Below are 14,245 nucleotides of genomic sequence, written 5' to 3'. Positions count from 1 at the left end.
ATTTTACACAGGAAGTTGTTATAATCTGGAATGAACTACCTGGAAATGTGGTGGAGCAGTTTTAATAGTAACTTTCAAATGGGAATTAGATTTATACTTGAAAAGGAGAAATTTGCAAGGCTATGGGGAAAGAGCAGTGGAGTGGATCCAACTGGGTATCTCTTTCAATGAGCCAGCACAGGGATGATGGGCTGAATGGTCTTTTGTGCTGTCCAATTCCACTGTATCCTTCAGTAGGATACAACTATAGGATTTGTGATTCTGGTCTCCCTTCTCCTACATTTCTCATTCTATGATCACATTCCAACTTGCTGTGGGATTTACAATGTTGCTGCTCCCTCACTAACTCACTGTAACAAGGCCCAACGTATTCATATATTTTCCTTTTGGCCCGAATACTGGGTAGTTTCGACTCCTCGGTGCTCTCAGAATTCTCCACGGAACTCTACAGCTTCCAGTCGCTGGGCAGGATCAGCTGTGACCTCGCCATGGTGGAATAGCCACCTTTCAAAATACTGGAGAATGCTACAGATTGTCAAGCCTCATTTATTGTAACCAGCTTTATAACATGGCCTTTCCCTTTCCTTCTCTGAACCATTTCTGAGGAAGGACTTCCACCCAGTGTATTAACCTGTCTTTTATCTCTCTCTCTCTCTATGCAGATGTTGACCAGATCTGATGTGTGTTTCCAACATTTTCATGTTTTAATTTCAGGTTCCTTGACATGAATTCATTTTTTAAAATACCCCCATTGAGACATCATTCCCATCTTTTTTGCACAAATCCTTCTCCCCCACTTCTGAGAGGTCACTTAATTGAAGCAAAACAATTGGTGATAACTGGGAGATTCCTTTGAATACCAACTGCCCGTAGGACAGCCTCCTTGAGGAAGACGTGGGGAGATTTGTGACAAGGATAAAACACATCTGATGAAGAGGACATTTTGACACACCCAATAGCCAGCCTGGGAGACAGCAAGAACTCTATTTCACCCTGTAAGATGGTGTGTGTATTAAAAAAAAATAAAATTATCTGAGTGTGTCAGTTCACATCCACAATCTCAGTAAGAGAACACAGAGTCCACAAAATCTGCGTTGACATATGCAATAAATAATAGTCTGTGTGAAAAGAATAAAAATATAAATACTGTGGAAACCAGACAATATGAAGCTGGTTAGGGAAATTCCAATCTGTATAGGGCAAGGACCTTCACATATTCGATGACAGGTAATCCAACATTAGACATCCCTTTATTTTATTTTTCTCTGTAAAATGAAGGGAGATGTGTCAATCTCTGCGTTTTGGCTGCTGATTCAGTCTCGATTCTCTCTCTCTCTCTCAACTTTGCTTTTCTAACCAGAAAAATCTGTTTTTAAAAAATGCAACTTACCCGAGCCACTGAAGAACAGCATCAACCCGAGCAAGGCGGAATGCAGCCGAGGCAGACCTGGTCTGACATGAAGTTTCATTGCGAATTTCCCAGAGATGGAGACACGGGGAAGGAAGGAAGGAAGGAAGACGGTGATGAGCGGAGGTACAGAACTCTCTCAGCGTTAGCAGGGGACTGAGCGAGGTTTAATATGGCTGGATGTTGCTGGAATATTGCTGGAGTGGGAAGGGGCTCATTCTGTGCTTTGGAGGAGGTCAGGGCGAGAGACAAAGGCGGATCGATCACTGAGAAATGAATGTGCTGCGAGTGAGGGTGAAATATTCACCAGGTAGAAAGCCCCCAAATCACCAGAATCTGCAAACTGGGGCCGCTATTAATGAAGAGAAGCCTTGTTACTGGGAACTAGAATTATTTATCCCTCCACATTTTTACCCCCTTATTTGGGCTGTGAGAAAAAAAACAGGAAATTAACCATTTAAAGTGTATTAACTTAAATGCAGTTAAGGCGAAGCGAAATAAACACCGTTAGGGCAGAGGAGTAGAAGGATATGTTGATGGGGAGATGAAAAGGGATAGGAGGAGGCTTGTGTGGACCTGTTGGGCCGAATAGCCTGTTTCAGTGCTATAAATACTGTGTAAAATACATTCAGAAATTAAAATTATACAAACTTGACTTGCCTGTTTATTTCCTTTCCATTCAAAGTTTTTTTTTATGGTTTATAATCTGAATGATGATTAAATCCCTCCCTCAAATCATTGAATTTACCTCCTTCTCCCAGCTCCAGCTCCAGATCCATCTGCAGTTTGCATTTGCATCCACTTCCCCCTCTCCGTTTCACCTTCTCTCCCTCCTCATTGCCCTTCTTTGTCTCCCCTTCTCCCTAGCTCTTCTGCCACTCCTTCCACAGACCTCCTTCCACCCCTACTCCCTCTCCCTCCGCCCTTCTCACTCTCCCTCCCTTCCCCCTCTCCTGCCCCTTCTCCGTCTCTCTCCTCATCCCCTCTATTCCCTCTCCCACCCCTTTTCTACACTTTCTTCCTCTCCCTCCCCCTTCTCCCTCCTCCTACCCCTTCCCATCGCCTCTCTCTCTTTTGGGTTATAAAACCCAAAATGTGTTGGCCTTTTACTGGTGCACTTGCACCTTCAGGTAATTGTGTATTTGAATTCTTGGGCCTCTCTCTGTTCATCCACACCTTTCAGTATCTTCCCAGTGACTGTCTACTCCCCATTACTTGTTTTACTCCCCAAAATGTTTTACCTCACACATTTAATTGCATCTGCCACCTGCCTGCCCATTCCACTATTGTCCTGAAGTCTTTTACAGTCATGCTCACTTCTTGAAAACCCACCAATTCAGTGTTGTTCAATATCATGCTGCCTATTCCTAATTCCAAAACATCTATACACAGCAAGAGCACAAGTGGATCCTGCATTGTCCCCAGGGGTGTACCATTTCCACCCCTTCTCCACTCCACACAACATCCATTACCACATTTTTAATCCATCAATCAACTTCCTATCCATGATGTTACATCTCCTCCAAGAGCAGAAGCCTGAATTTTTGTAGCAAGTCTCCTGCAAGACTTTATATGAAAGGTTGTCTGAAAAATCCACATTTACTACACCAACCTGGCTTCCCTTTATCTAGCCAATCAGTCTCTTCTTCGAGAAAACCTATTAAATTTAACAAATGCGACATGCCTTTAACAAATCCATCCTCCATTAACCCTTTATTTTCTAGATGGTCATTAATTCAATCTCAAATAATGGATTTGAAGAATTTGTTCACAACTGGCATTAGACACAGTGATCTGTATTATCTGGTTTATCTCTGGTTTTGAACAAGAGTGTTGCATTCACTATCCTCCAGTCCCACAACACAATTTGCATATTTAATGAGGAATTGTGGCCCAACCTTCTCCAATTTATTTCAACAATCCAAGGTGCATGCAGTCAGAGCCCAGTGACTTATCCACTGTGAGTTCTGCTTTTTTTTCAGAACCATTTCCTTTTGTACAGTTATAACCAATTATTCCTTGTCCTTCTCTGGTACACCTACACTCTCACTTCCACCATCATTTGTAAAGATATTTCGATCACTGGTATATGCTGCGTGAGTGGCTTGAGGACAGGAAAGAGCTGCATTTGAGAAGCAGTGACACTGTACCTGATCGTTATCTAGTGACCCCTTTTGGAAAGCTATTGGTTGGGGAAGGTGATGGTGTTCAGGGGATGTGCCTCAGTTAGCATTCTCGTTGCTGAATCAGAAGGTTGTGGGTTCAAGCCCCACTCCAGAGACTTGAGCACAAAATCTAGGCTGCCACCTCCATTGCAGTGCTGAGGGAGTGCTGCACTGTTGAAGGTGTTGTCTTTTGGTTGAGATGTTCAATCAAGGCCCTGTCTGCCTCTCAGGTGGATGTAAAAGATCCCATGGCACTATTTCAAAGAAGATTAGGGGAGTTCATCCCAGTGTCCTGGCCAATATTTATCCCTCAACTAACATCACAGTTATCTAGACATTATCACATTGCTGTTTGTGGGAGCTTGCTGTGCACATATCAGCTGCCGTGTGACCTATATTACAACAGTGACTACACTTCAAAAGTACTCAACTGGTTGTAAAATGTGGGGCATTCTGAGGCTATGAAAGGCACTATATAAATGCAAGTCTTTTCTGAGTTCTTGCAGGAGGGGAGAAATTCATGGAGAGAAGGCTGAGTCAACTCTGATATGAATACGAAAGCAAAATACTGCAGATGCTGGAGATCTGAAACAAAAACAGAAAGTGCTGGAAACACTCAGCAGGTCTGGCAGCATCTGTGGAGAGAGGAACAGTTAATGTTTCAGATCCGTGATCTTTCATTGTTCTGAATAAAGGTATTCAACTTGAAATGTTGACTCGGTTTCTGTCTCCACAGATGTTGCCAGATCTGCTGGGTATTTCCAGCATTTTCTGTTTTTGTATCTCATTTGACTATTTCCTCTATTATGTTCTGTACACAGAACACAGAGTTCAAAACTACACTGCAGAATTGTGTTAAAAGGGCACAGTCTTCATGAGTGATGGCAATTTTTTTTTGTTTGTCTACAAGTGCCCAATGGAACAGAAATCAGATTGACAAGTGTCATGGAAACACATCTGAGCTGATGACAAAAAAATAACTTGTTTTGACCTTTTCCCCCCAACTTCTAAACAAAATAGAAACAAACTTGAACTAACTCCAGAACTAGAGAAATTAACAAAACACAGAACATTTATTAATTCACAGCTAACTCTTTGCAAACATTAAAATATAATACTTTCAAAAGTTGGACCCAGAAGTGCTGCTGTGCTTCTTAATGCAATAAAAACAGAACCAGTTTGTTTCGGAAGGCGCTGAAAAAAACCCAACTGTTTAGGGAACCAGTGCTGCAGAAGGGATCTCTCACTCGCCATCAAACCCGATCTGCTTGACGTTTGCTAATAAAATGATGAATACAGCCTCAAAAAAATCTCAATATCTGCTAGAAAACTCAGAGTTGGAGATTAAACCTGGTGGGAACGTTCTCCAGAACTGAGTACGATAGGTTTAGGAAGATCATCTGATTTCCCAGTTCCCAAGAATGAGCGCTGGAGATAAAAGAGAAACAGGAAAATATTAGGTACAAAACACACAGGAATTCTTTAAGCATACCAGGCTAATTTTCTGAGTTTTCCCTAATGGTCAGAATAGCTCACCTGGGAAAATCATTGCACTTCCCGCAGGACTTCCTAAAATGGAGACAGATGGGTGAGACTCCCTGGAGTACAATCCTTTAAAATGCCCCACAATATGCACCAACCATGGCTTGTCAGGAACGGTTTGCAAACTAGTTTGCAATACATAGGGTGTAACGCACAATCATTGCCCTTAAACTTGAATGTAGCAGGGAAGGACTGAAGTCTCTTAAAATAAATATATTTCCTCCCCCAGCGCCAAAGTCGCTTTTGTCCTGACTCCCCTCAGAGTCCCACTTTACTGATTCAAGAGGTGGAATTTTTAACAATTAAAAACTACTCCTGAAAAGGCTGATGAGTAGCCATCCCATGCAGACTGGTAAGGTCAGAGGTTTAATCCTTGATCTGCACCCAAACAACACCAACAAAACAGTTCAATTGACGATTTACCTCATTGATTTGGTGGGATCTTGCTGTGCACAAATTGGCTGCCATGTTTCCCTACAGTACAACAGTGACTATACTTCAAAAAGTACTTGATTTGCTGAAAAGCACTTTGGGACATCTTGCGTTCAAGCAAAGCGCTATAAAAATGCAAAACCCTCTTTCCATTATGGTCCACTCCTGTAGATATCCATCAAGGTTGATTGGGGCTACAACAAGGGGTTGCCAACTCTGGCTGGACCTATTCCTGGAGGTATCATCAAATGACCCACCCGCCTCCAACCCACATGCTCCTGCCATTGGTTGACCAAGAGTATCCTCACAACACATTGCCTTTCCACAGCCAATTGGAAAGTGAAAAGACTCTCCATTAGCTGATTGGATGAATCTTGGCTGTCAATCAAACAGCCTTTTATTCCCCATCTGTGATATTTTTATAACTATGAAACAAAGTTACTAAAAGAACATGAAAATTTTTTTTTTTTAAATCACTGGATAATTTCCCCCCATGGTTACTTGAAGCAGTGCCAAGGAGATCAATCTTTAATTGCTGGAGAGTCTAACCCTGTAGTTTTAGCAACCCCAAGTCTGAGGAGGTATAGTATTGCCCCTTGAGAATCAGTGAAAATTCCTAGTATTGTGAATCTAGGTTTTACTAATGGAGGTGAGTTTGTTTCCATTGGAAAGTGAAAGTCTTTAATGTGAAATGTTTGACAGTGGGACCAACAAAACTGAACTGGACAAATTGTTCACTATGGTGAATAACTCAAATCCCAGTGGATAGAGTTAAAATGAGGAAATGAAGAAAAAGAAGAGAAAGAATAGGGAACTTTTTCGCTCAAAGGGTAATTGAGTTGTCGGATAATTTGCCAATCTAGCCCATTGAATCTGAGAGTGAACATCCATTCAACTTTGGTTGTACTTTTGGAAAAAGGGCTGAGGGATTTGGTGAGGAGGTGGTACATGGGACTAAGCAATTTGGGGAGAAATCGATTGAGAGGGATGGTGGAAAGATGAATAGGTGGGATTAAACATAAGAACATAAAAAATAGGAGCAGGAGTAGGCCATTCGGCCCCTCAAGCCTGCCCCACCATTCAATAAGATCATGGTTAATCTGCCCCAAACCTTAACTCCTCTTTCATGCCAGCTCCTCCTAGCCCTCAACTCCCCAATATTTCAAAAATCTATCTACCTCCTCTTTAAATACTTCCAGTGATCTAGCCTCCACAATTCTCTGGGGTAGAGAATTCCAGACATTCACTACCCTCTGAGAGAAGAAATTCCTTCGCAACACGGTTTTAAATGAGTGTCCCCTTATTCTGTAACTATGTCTCCTAGTTCAAGATTCCCCTACTAGTGAGGGCATCTTTTCAACATCTACCCTGTCAAGCCCCCTCAGAATCTTGCACATTTCAAGAAGATCACCTCTCATTCTTCTAAACTCTAATGAATAAAGGCCTAACCTGTTTAGCCATTCTTGATAAGTCAAACCCTTCATCCCAGGAATCAGCCTAGTGAATCTCTTTTGAACTGTCTCCAATGCCAGTATATCCTTTCTTAAATACGGGGACCAAAACTGTACGCAGTACTTCAGGTGCTGCCTCACCAACACCCTGTACAGTTGTAACAAAACTTCCCTATTTTTAAACTCCAACCCCCTAGCAATAAAGGCCAAAATTCCATTTGCCTTCTTAATTACTTGCTGCACCTGCATGCTAACTTTATCTGTTTCATGAACAAGAACTCCCAGATCCCTTTGTGCTGCACTTTTTTGGAGTCTCTCTCCATTTAAATAACAGTCTGCCTTTTGATTCTTCCTACCAAAGTGCATGACCTCATACTTTCCCACATTAAACTCCATCTTCCAAGTTTTTGCCCACTCACTCAACCTATCTATATCCCCTTGCAGATTCCTTATGTCCTCATCACAACATGCCCTCCCAACTATTTTTGGATATATTACACTCTGTCTCCTCCTCCATGTCATTAATATTGATTGTAAATAATTGAGGCCCTAGGACTGATCCTTGTGGCACTCCACTAGTTACGTCTTTCCAACCTGAAAAAGACCCATTAATCCCGACTCTCTGTTTTCTGTGAGTTAACCAATCCTCAATCCATGCTAATACATTACCCCCAATACCGTGAGCTCCTATCTTTTATGTGGCACCTAATCGAATGCCTTCTGGAAATCCAAATACACTACATCTACCGGTTCTCCTTTATCAACTCTGCTTGTTATATCCTCAAAGAACTCTAGCAAATTTGTCAAACATGATTTCCCTTTCACAAAACCATGTTGACTCTGTTTGATTGCGTTAAGCTTTTCTAAATGTCCTGCTATTACTTCCTCAATAATGGACTCCAGCATTTTCCCAACGACCAATGTTAGGCTGACTGGCCTATAGTTTCCTCCTTTTTGTCTCCCTCCCTTCTTGAACAGGATTATAGAATTTATATATAGACTGAAGGATTATCGTGAGAAAATGGGATTGAGGGATATGGTAGGAAGGTGAGTAGGTAGGATTGAGATTACTCAAAGAGCAACAGGCTTGTTGCCCAGTTTCTGTCGCTAAAATGTCTTTACACAATTTATGCATCCAATGGATGGCTAGTATTCATGGATTCATTACTAACTGTGAATACCTGGAAGTCATATAGACGCTGTGTAATATCTTGTACTTACATCATTCAAAAGCAATTATTCCCCAACAATCTTACCATTGTTACATAAATTTCTTCTTCACCAGTCTTTGATTCCTTATTTTTCTTCCCCTCCATTTCTTTATTTTCTATGTCTATCAGATGTGGTTGTCTCCTGCTCACAGTGACGTAACGGTTTGTGTCCTGATTGTTGGTGAACATATTTGTTTAATCAGCTGTAACAGGCATTTCTAATATAAGTTCTCCCAATCCCCGCTTGTTTTTCTCCAATGTCTCATTGGGTCAATCTAGTATGGAACGCAACAGTCTGGACCGGGATGGTCCCAGGTCCTATCATTGATCTATGGATTTCAGCTGCAGCAGAATTAGGGCCACACATTTGACTTCTAAGCTACTGTCAGAGGAACATCAACGGGGGTTCCTGCTCCTGATCTAGTGACTCCTTCTGGAGAATACCTGCTAGGTAAAGGCAGGATCAGGCTCAGCAGTTATTCCATGGCTGAATAACTTGCCAACATTCACTGTTTAGACTTATACATAAAGAATGATTGCTTCAGTGTGATACCAAAGCCTGATGGCACCTGTGGATCAGGACCTTCAGGAGAGGAAAGGAGGAAACTGAAGCAGTAAAACAAATATCTCTGAATAACAATTGTCTCCAATGCCACCCAACAGTTGAGGAAGGCAAACAAAATATGATTAACAGATAATTCTCAACAGTTTCTGGAATAGAAGTGGGGAGCAAATTTAATGATCTTATGCAGTGAATAATCCACACCACCAGATCACATCTAAAGCAGGCAAGACAAGAAAATGCCATTGAGCTACTAAAACCCATCTCTCCAGTTGCCTAAATCTCCTCTCTAAGCCCATTGCTCCAGTACCCCGACATTCCCTTGGAAACTTGACCCTCTAGTATCCCATTGATGCCCATTCTGCAGTACCAGAATCTCTACAGCCCTGCTTGGCAGATCAAACCAAACATTTAAACATACTTTAAATAACTCCAGTTTTATATTGCATATTTAGTAGCGATGTCAGCTGTGGCTCAGTTGGTAGCACTCTTATTTCTCACTACGTTCTGGGTTCAAGTCCCACCCCAGGACTTGAGCACAAAAACAAGGCTGACACTGAGGGGGTGCTGCACTGTTGAAGGAGCTGTCTTGCAGGTGTGACACTAAACCAAGATCCTGTCTGCCCTCTCAGATGTAAATAAAGATTCTCTGGCACTATTGGGAAGAAAACCAGGGAAGTTATCTATCCCTCAACCAACATCACTAAAACAAATTAGCTGGTCTTTATCACATTGCTATGTGTGGGAGCTTGCTGTGTGTAAATTGGCTGCCATGCTTCCTACATTACAACAGTGACTACACTCCAAAAGTGCTTTGAAATGGCCAATGGTACTGAAACGTTCTGCATAAATGCTAGCTTTATTCATAATCTAATTGTAAAATGTCTAGCCCTTCTAAGCCTGATTTTACTCAAAGTAATATTCTGGGTTCACCTTATCTATATCATTTAATATTTTATATCTCTCATTTAGTCCAATCCAACCAGCTTTCTTTCTAGCCTGTGGAGTTTAAACTTTGTTTATTCACTGGGTTAGCCATGGGGGTAGAGGTTGGACAAATCTCACAAACAAAGAAATACTGATGGGCAGGTAAAGACCCTTGGCCCATCCAACCTGTCCTACACCTTGCATATCACAATATATGCACTCTCCACCCTAGCCAAAACCATGTGATCTCTAGTGAGAAACTAAATTAAAACCCAAGCCAATTGGCGGGGGTGGGGGGGAAGAGGGGGAGGGGGGCAAATTAGGAAATTCCTTTCCGACCCATCTAGGTGATCTAAAAGATCACTTTGGTCCTGAATTTCCTGCAATACCTACTTTTTGTAAGAGATGATGTCTGCCCCAGCCACGAACAGGTCTGGCTCTCACTTGAAGGAAATCGGTGAATTGGCACCTACCAGATGAGCCAACAGCCTGTACCAGAGATCCACTATTCTCCTCACATCTAATCTCGGTCTAGCTTCGTACAACTAAAAATTGTGACCCCCTCCCGATTCACCCTAATCTGTTTAATTGGAGCAACTGTCAACTGGAACACAATTTATTCCTCTCATTATCCCATAAACCTCAATCAAATCACCCCTGTCTATGATGGGAAAGTACGTCTTCAGTGGATGTCCCTCTAACTACGGAGAATCTCTGGAAGAACACTTAACACTTGTTGACCTGGAGTTGACAATTTGTCTTAAAGTTTTAGTGACTGAGAAAATGATTGAATATTTAATATTCTGGATTATAAAAATCAAGACTAAAAACTATATATTAAAACACCCATTACCTCAGAGTCTTCAAGAATGCCTGGATCGTTCCTTCTGCTTATTGACCACAGAGAATGAGGGAGAAAAGTTCAAAATTATTCATTTTGTAAAAAGAAAGATGATAATACAACTCCTTTAAATTCTCTCTTCTCAATGTGTGTACCTTTGACTCCTTGGTGCTGTGTGCATTGAATGTTTCTTCCATATGATTACAAGGATAATAGACAATGCAACAAAGAAGGTAAAGATCCCCACTGTTGTATATATGATAATATTCTTTGGAATCAGTTCCCCTGACTCAGGTGGCCTGAAAGCTCTTGTGTGTTTGATACCTGCAGGGAATAGAAATGCTCAGAAATACTTAGGTGGAAAATCTCTGCCTCACCCACCCCCCATCACCATCAACCCCCACACCCAAAAAGCAGCAGTTTCATAAAAGGAACAAGTTAGTCGTGGCTCAGTGACAATCTCACCAATGGCTATTGATTGAAGCCCTGCTCCCAGATCTAGCACGGAATTTAGACTGACACTTCAGTGCAATACTGGAGGCGTGCTGCACTGTCGGAGGTGCCAACTTTTGGATGAGATGCTAAACCAAGGATCTGCCTAACTGTTCAGGTGAATGTAAAAGAACCAATGACATTATTCAAAGAGGACCAAAGTATCCTGGTCAAGATTTATCCCTCAACCAACACCACCAAATCAGATCAACTGGACTCATTTATTTAACTGCTGTTGTGGTACTTTTTGTGCAAGTTGACTGCCATGTTTATCTCCATAACAACAGTGTCTGCATTTGAAAGGAATTCACTGATTGACAAGCACCTTGGGATGTCTTAAAGATGCAAATGAGTTATATAAATGCAAGTTTTCTTATTTAATTTTTTGGATGCTCGGCATGCTCGTTAATATAAAGACAAATTTTGAGGTTGCTCGCTCTTTATGGAAGGCCCCACCCACATGAATCAGAACACAGGGAATGCTGCCCAGAAGTTTTCATCCATTAATTTAATTAATGGGGTTATTGTGAGTATCAGGCCAGTAGAATGGTCTTAGATGATTACCTACTTAATCCTAGCTTACTCACTACATCAATCTAACCGCTACAGAATGCACACATGACATAAACCCCCTCCATTCACTCCCGCAGTATCTAATCCCAATGGACCAAACTCCTTTCCACTCACTCCCAGTGTATACAATCCCAATGGACCAAACCCTTTCTCATTCACTCCTGTAGTATCGAATCTCAATGGACCAACCTCTTTCCATTCATTTCCAGTGTACAAATCCCAGTGGACCAACTTCTTCCCCATCATTCCCAGTATATACATACCAATGGATCAAACCCCTTCCCATTAACTCCAGTGTAGAGAATTACAGCAACTTAGTTCATTACCTTTGCAGAGGACCATTAGTTCAATGCTGCTTCTACAGACCACGTTTGAAGACCTTGGGATCCGCATATCACAGGTGAATCGGCCTTTGTCACTGCATTCCACTTCAGTTATGAGAATGGAACCATTGTTTTGTCCAATGTCACCCACCCACTGAAGTCTCGGAAAGAAGATGCCGTTGTCTACTACCACACTGATATTTTGGTAGTGAAAGAAAATCTGTGTTGGAATAAACAAAAAAAGTAACTGAAGAGAAAGCATGGGTTGGAGCAAAGCTCCCTCTAACTGTTCCATCAAACACTCCCAGGACAGGTACAGCACGGGGGTTAGATACAGAGTAAAGCTCCCTCTGCACTGTCCCATCAAACACACCCAGGCCAGGTACAGCACAGGGGTTAGATACAGAGTAAAGATCCCTCTACACTGTCCCCCATCAAACACTCCCAGGGCAGGTAATGGGCTGGATTTTGTGCTGGATCCCCACTTCTGCACCTTCTTGGCCACCCCCCGCCCCCGGAGCGATCCTCCAGTCTTTTTGTGTCAACTTTTAAGGTGGCGGGATCCCCATCCTTTTAAAAACTTTAAAGGGATGGGGGATCCCGCCTCCATGAGCTGCTGGCCAATCAGAGGGCCAGCAGCCCAGCAGTATCAGAAGCACTGCCGGGAGTGGTGGCCACTGCTGGTATTGCAGAGGCCTCAGACCCAGGCCCAGCACTGGAACCACAGAACAGAAGTAGGTGAGGTGGGGACACCAGGGCCAGACCGGCAGGTCTGGGGGGGAGGGAGGCCAGGGGATGGTCTTGTGGTCCAGAGGGGAGGGGGAGTTCCAGGGGGTGAATTGGTTCCCAGTGGTGGTCCTCCACAGAGGAGGGACACCGTCCTCAAGCCTGCAGGGAGGGCACCTCATCTACACAAGCTTGCTTCATTCTACAGGATCAAAGGTAAAGGGACAAGCAAGTTCACTAACTAAAGTAGGCCGACGGCATATAGTGGGTTGAGGTAACATTAACTGCGAGAGATTGCTATTGCTGGTTCTCACTGCATGGATCTGACTGCTTAATGGTATGATAGTGTTGTGGTTTTGTAACTTCTCTGGTAGTCCTGCGGCCTGTACTAATGACCCAGAAGAGCATGAGATCAAATCCTACCTTTGCTGTTCAAAATAATTCTGGAAAAGTGGGTGCACACTTGGGGAACACATTGTGCGTTATGTATCTCAGAACTTTTGTTATGTAGAAGTTATGCTGAACCTTTATAAAGTTCTGGTTAGGCCTCAATTAGAGTACTGCATCCAGTTCTGGTCACCACACTTTAGGAAGGATGTGAGGGTCCTTGAGAGGGTGCAGGGAAGATTTACCAGAATGGTTCCAGGGATGAGGGATTTTAGTTACAAGGTTAGGTTGGAGAAGCTGGGATTGTTCTCCCTGAAGCAAAGGAGATTGAGGGGAGATTTGTACAAGATTATGACAAGCTTAGATAGGTTAGACAAAGAAAAATTGTTCCCATTAACTAATGGTACAAGGACTAGGCAACATAGATTGAAGGTTTTGGGAAAGAGATGCAGGGGGGATGTGAGGAAGAACTTTTTTACAGAGTGGGTGGTAATGACCTGGAACTCGCTGCCCACAAGGGTGGTGGAAACAGAGACAATCAATGACTTCTAATGGAAATTGTATGGGCACTTGAAGGAAATAAACATACAGGGCTATGGGGATCGAGCAGGGGTGTGGAACTGACTGGATAGCTCCGCTGAGACCTGGCATGGACTAGATGGGCTGAATGGCCTCCTTCTATGTTGTAAATGATTCAATGTGCTGGACAGTGAACCTAAGATTACTCTTGATGCTTTTTGATGTATATCATAACCAGAGCAGATCACCCACTGATTTCTGCTCTCATCATTTGGATGGTGCTTTGGTGCACAATTTCTGCAGTTATTTGCACAAACGCTCCCAGGGACGGCTCAAAAGTTCTGGTTCAAAACATCCCAGTTGCCCTAAATTGACAACATGTTGTAAGGTCATTCGAGTTAAAGACAGAGCGCCAGAGGCTCATGGTGGAGTGCAGCCACTGAGGATGGACACAGAGCACTGGAACACATCACTCACCAAGTCCTCTTTAGTGTCACTGGAAGGCATGTAGTACCAGTCCAGCTTGATGTTGTGTATTTGAGTGTCTGCTTGATAGTTGAGCTTGCAGTCCAGTCGTAGCTCCATTCCCTCTTCTACAACCAGGTATGCCGGGGTAGAGATACTAATAGCTAAGGTTGAGAGGATATCTGTAGAGCAGGAACAAACAGCCAATACCTAGATTGGTA

At 42.7% G+C, this 14,245-nt stretch overlaps 1 protein-coding gene across 5 annotated transcripts in view; it reads right to left on the bottom strand.

Annotated features, from left to right (window-relative positions):
- The window catches only part of LOC137381644 (sodium channel subunit beta-2-like), a 37,457-nt gene that overhangs the window by 15,614 nt on the left and 7,598 nt on the right, over positions 1-14,245 (bottom strand). For 2 of the 5 annotated variants that reach the window (XM_068054351.1, XM_068054352.1), the window contains exon 1: positions 1,391-1,639. In XM_068054351.1, coding sequence (XP_067910452.1) covers positions 1,391-1,469 — 79 coding nt within the window. In that variant the 5' untranslated portion in view covers positions 1,470-1,639. Of the gene's footprint in view, positions 1-1,390; positions 1,640-4,923; positions 5,002-8,254; positions 8,381-10,551; positions 10,589-10,694; positions 10,864-11,930; positions 12,148-14,036; positions 14,207-14,245 lie in introns of those variants that run through there. The other 3 variants (XM_068054349.1, XM_068054350.1, XM_068054353.1) reach the window with 3 other exon arrangements.

This window comes from Heterodontus francisci, chromosome 22 (assembly GCF_036365525.1).
Source record: "Heterodontus francisci isolate sHetFra1 chromosome 22, sHetFra1.hap1, whole genome shotgun sequence".
Taxonomy (NCBI): Eukaryota; Metazoa; Chordata; class Chondrichthyes; order Heterodontiformes; family Heterodontidae; genus Heterodontus; species Heterodontus francisci.
This window is presented reverse-complemented; position numbering and strand designations above follow the sequence as displayed.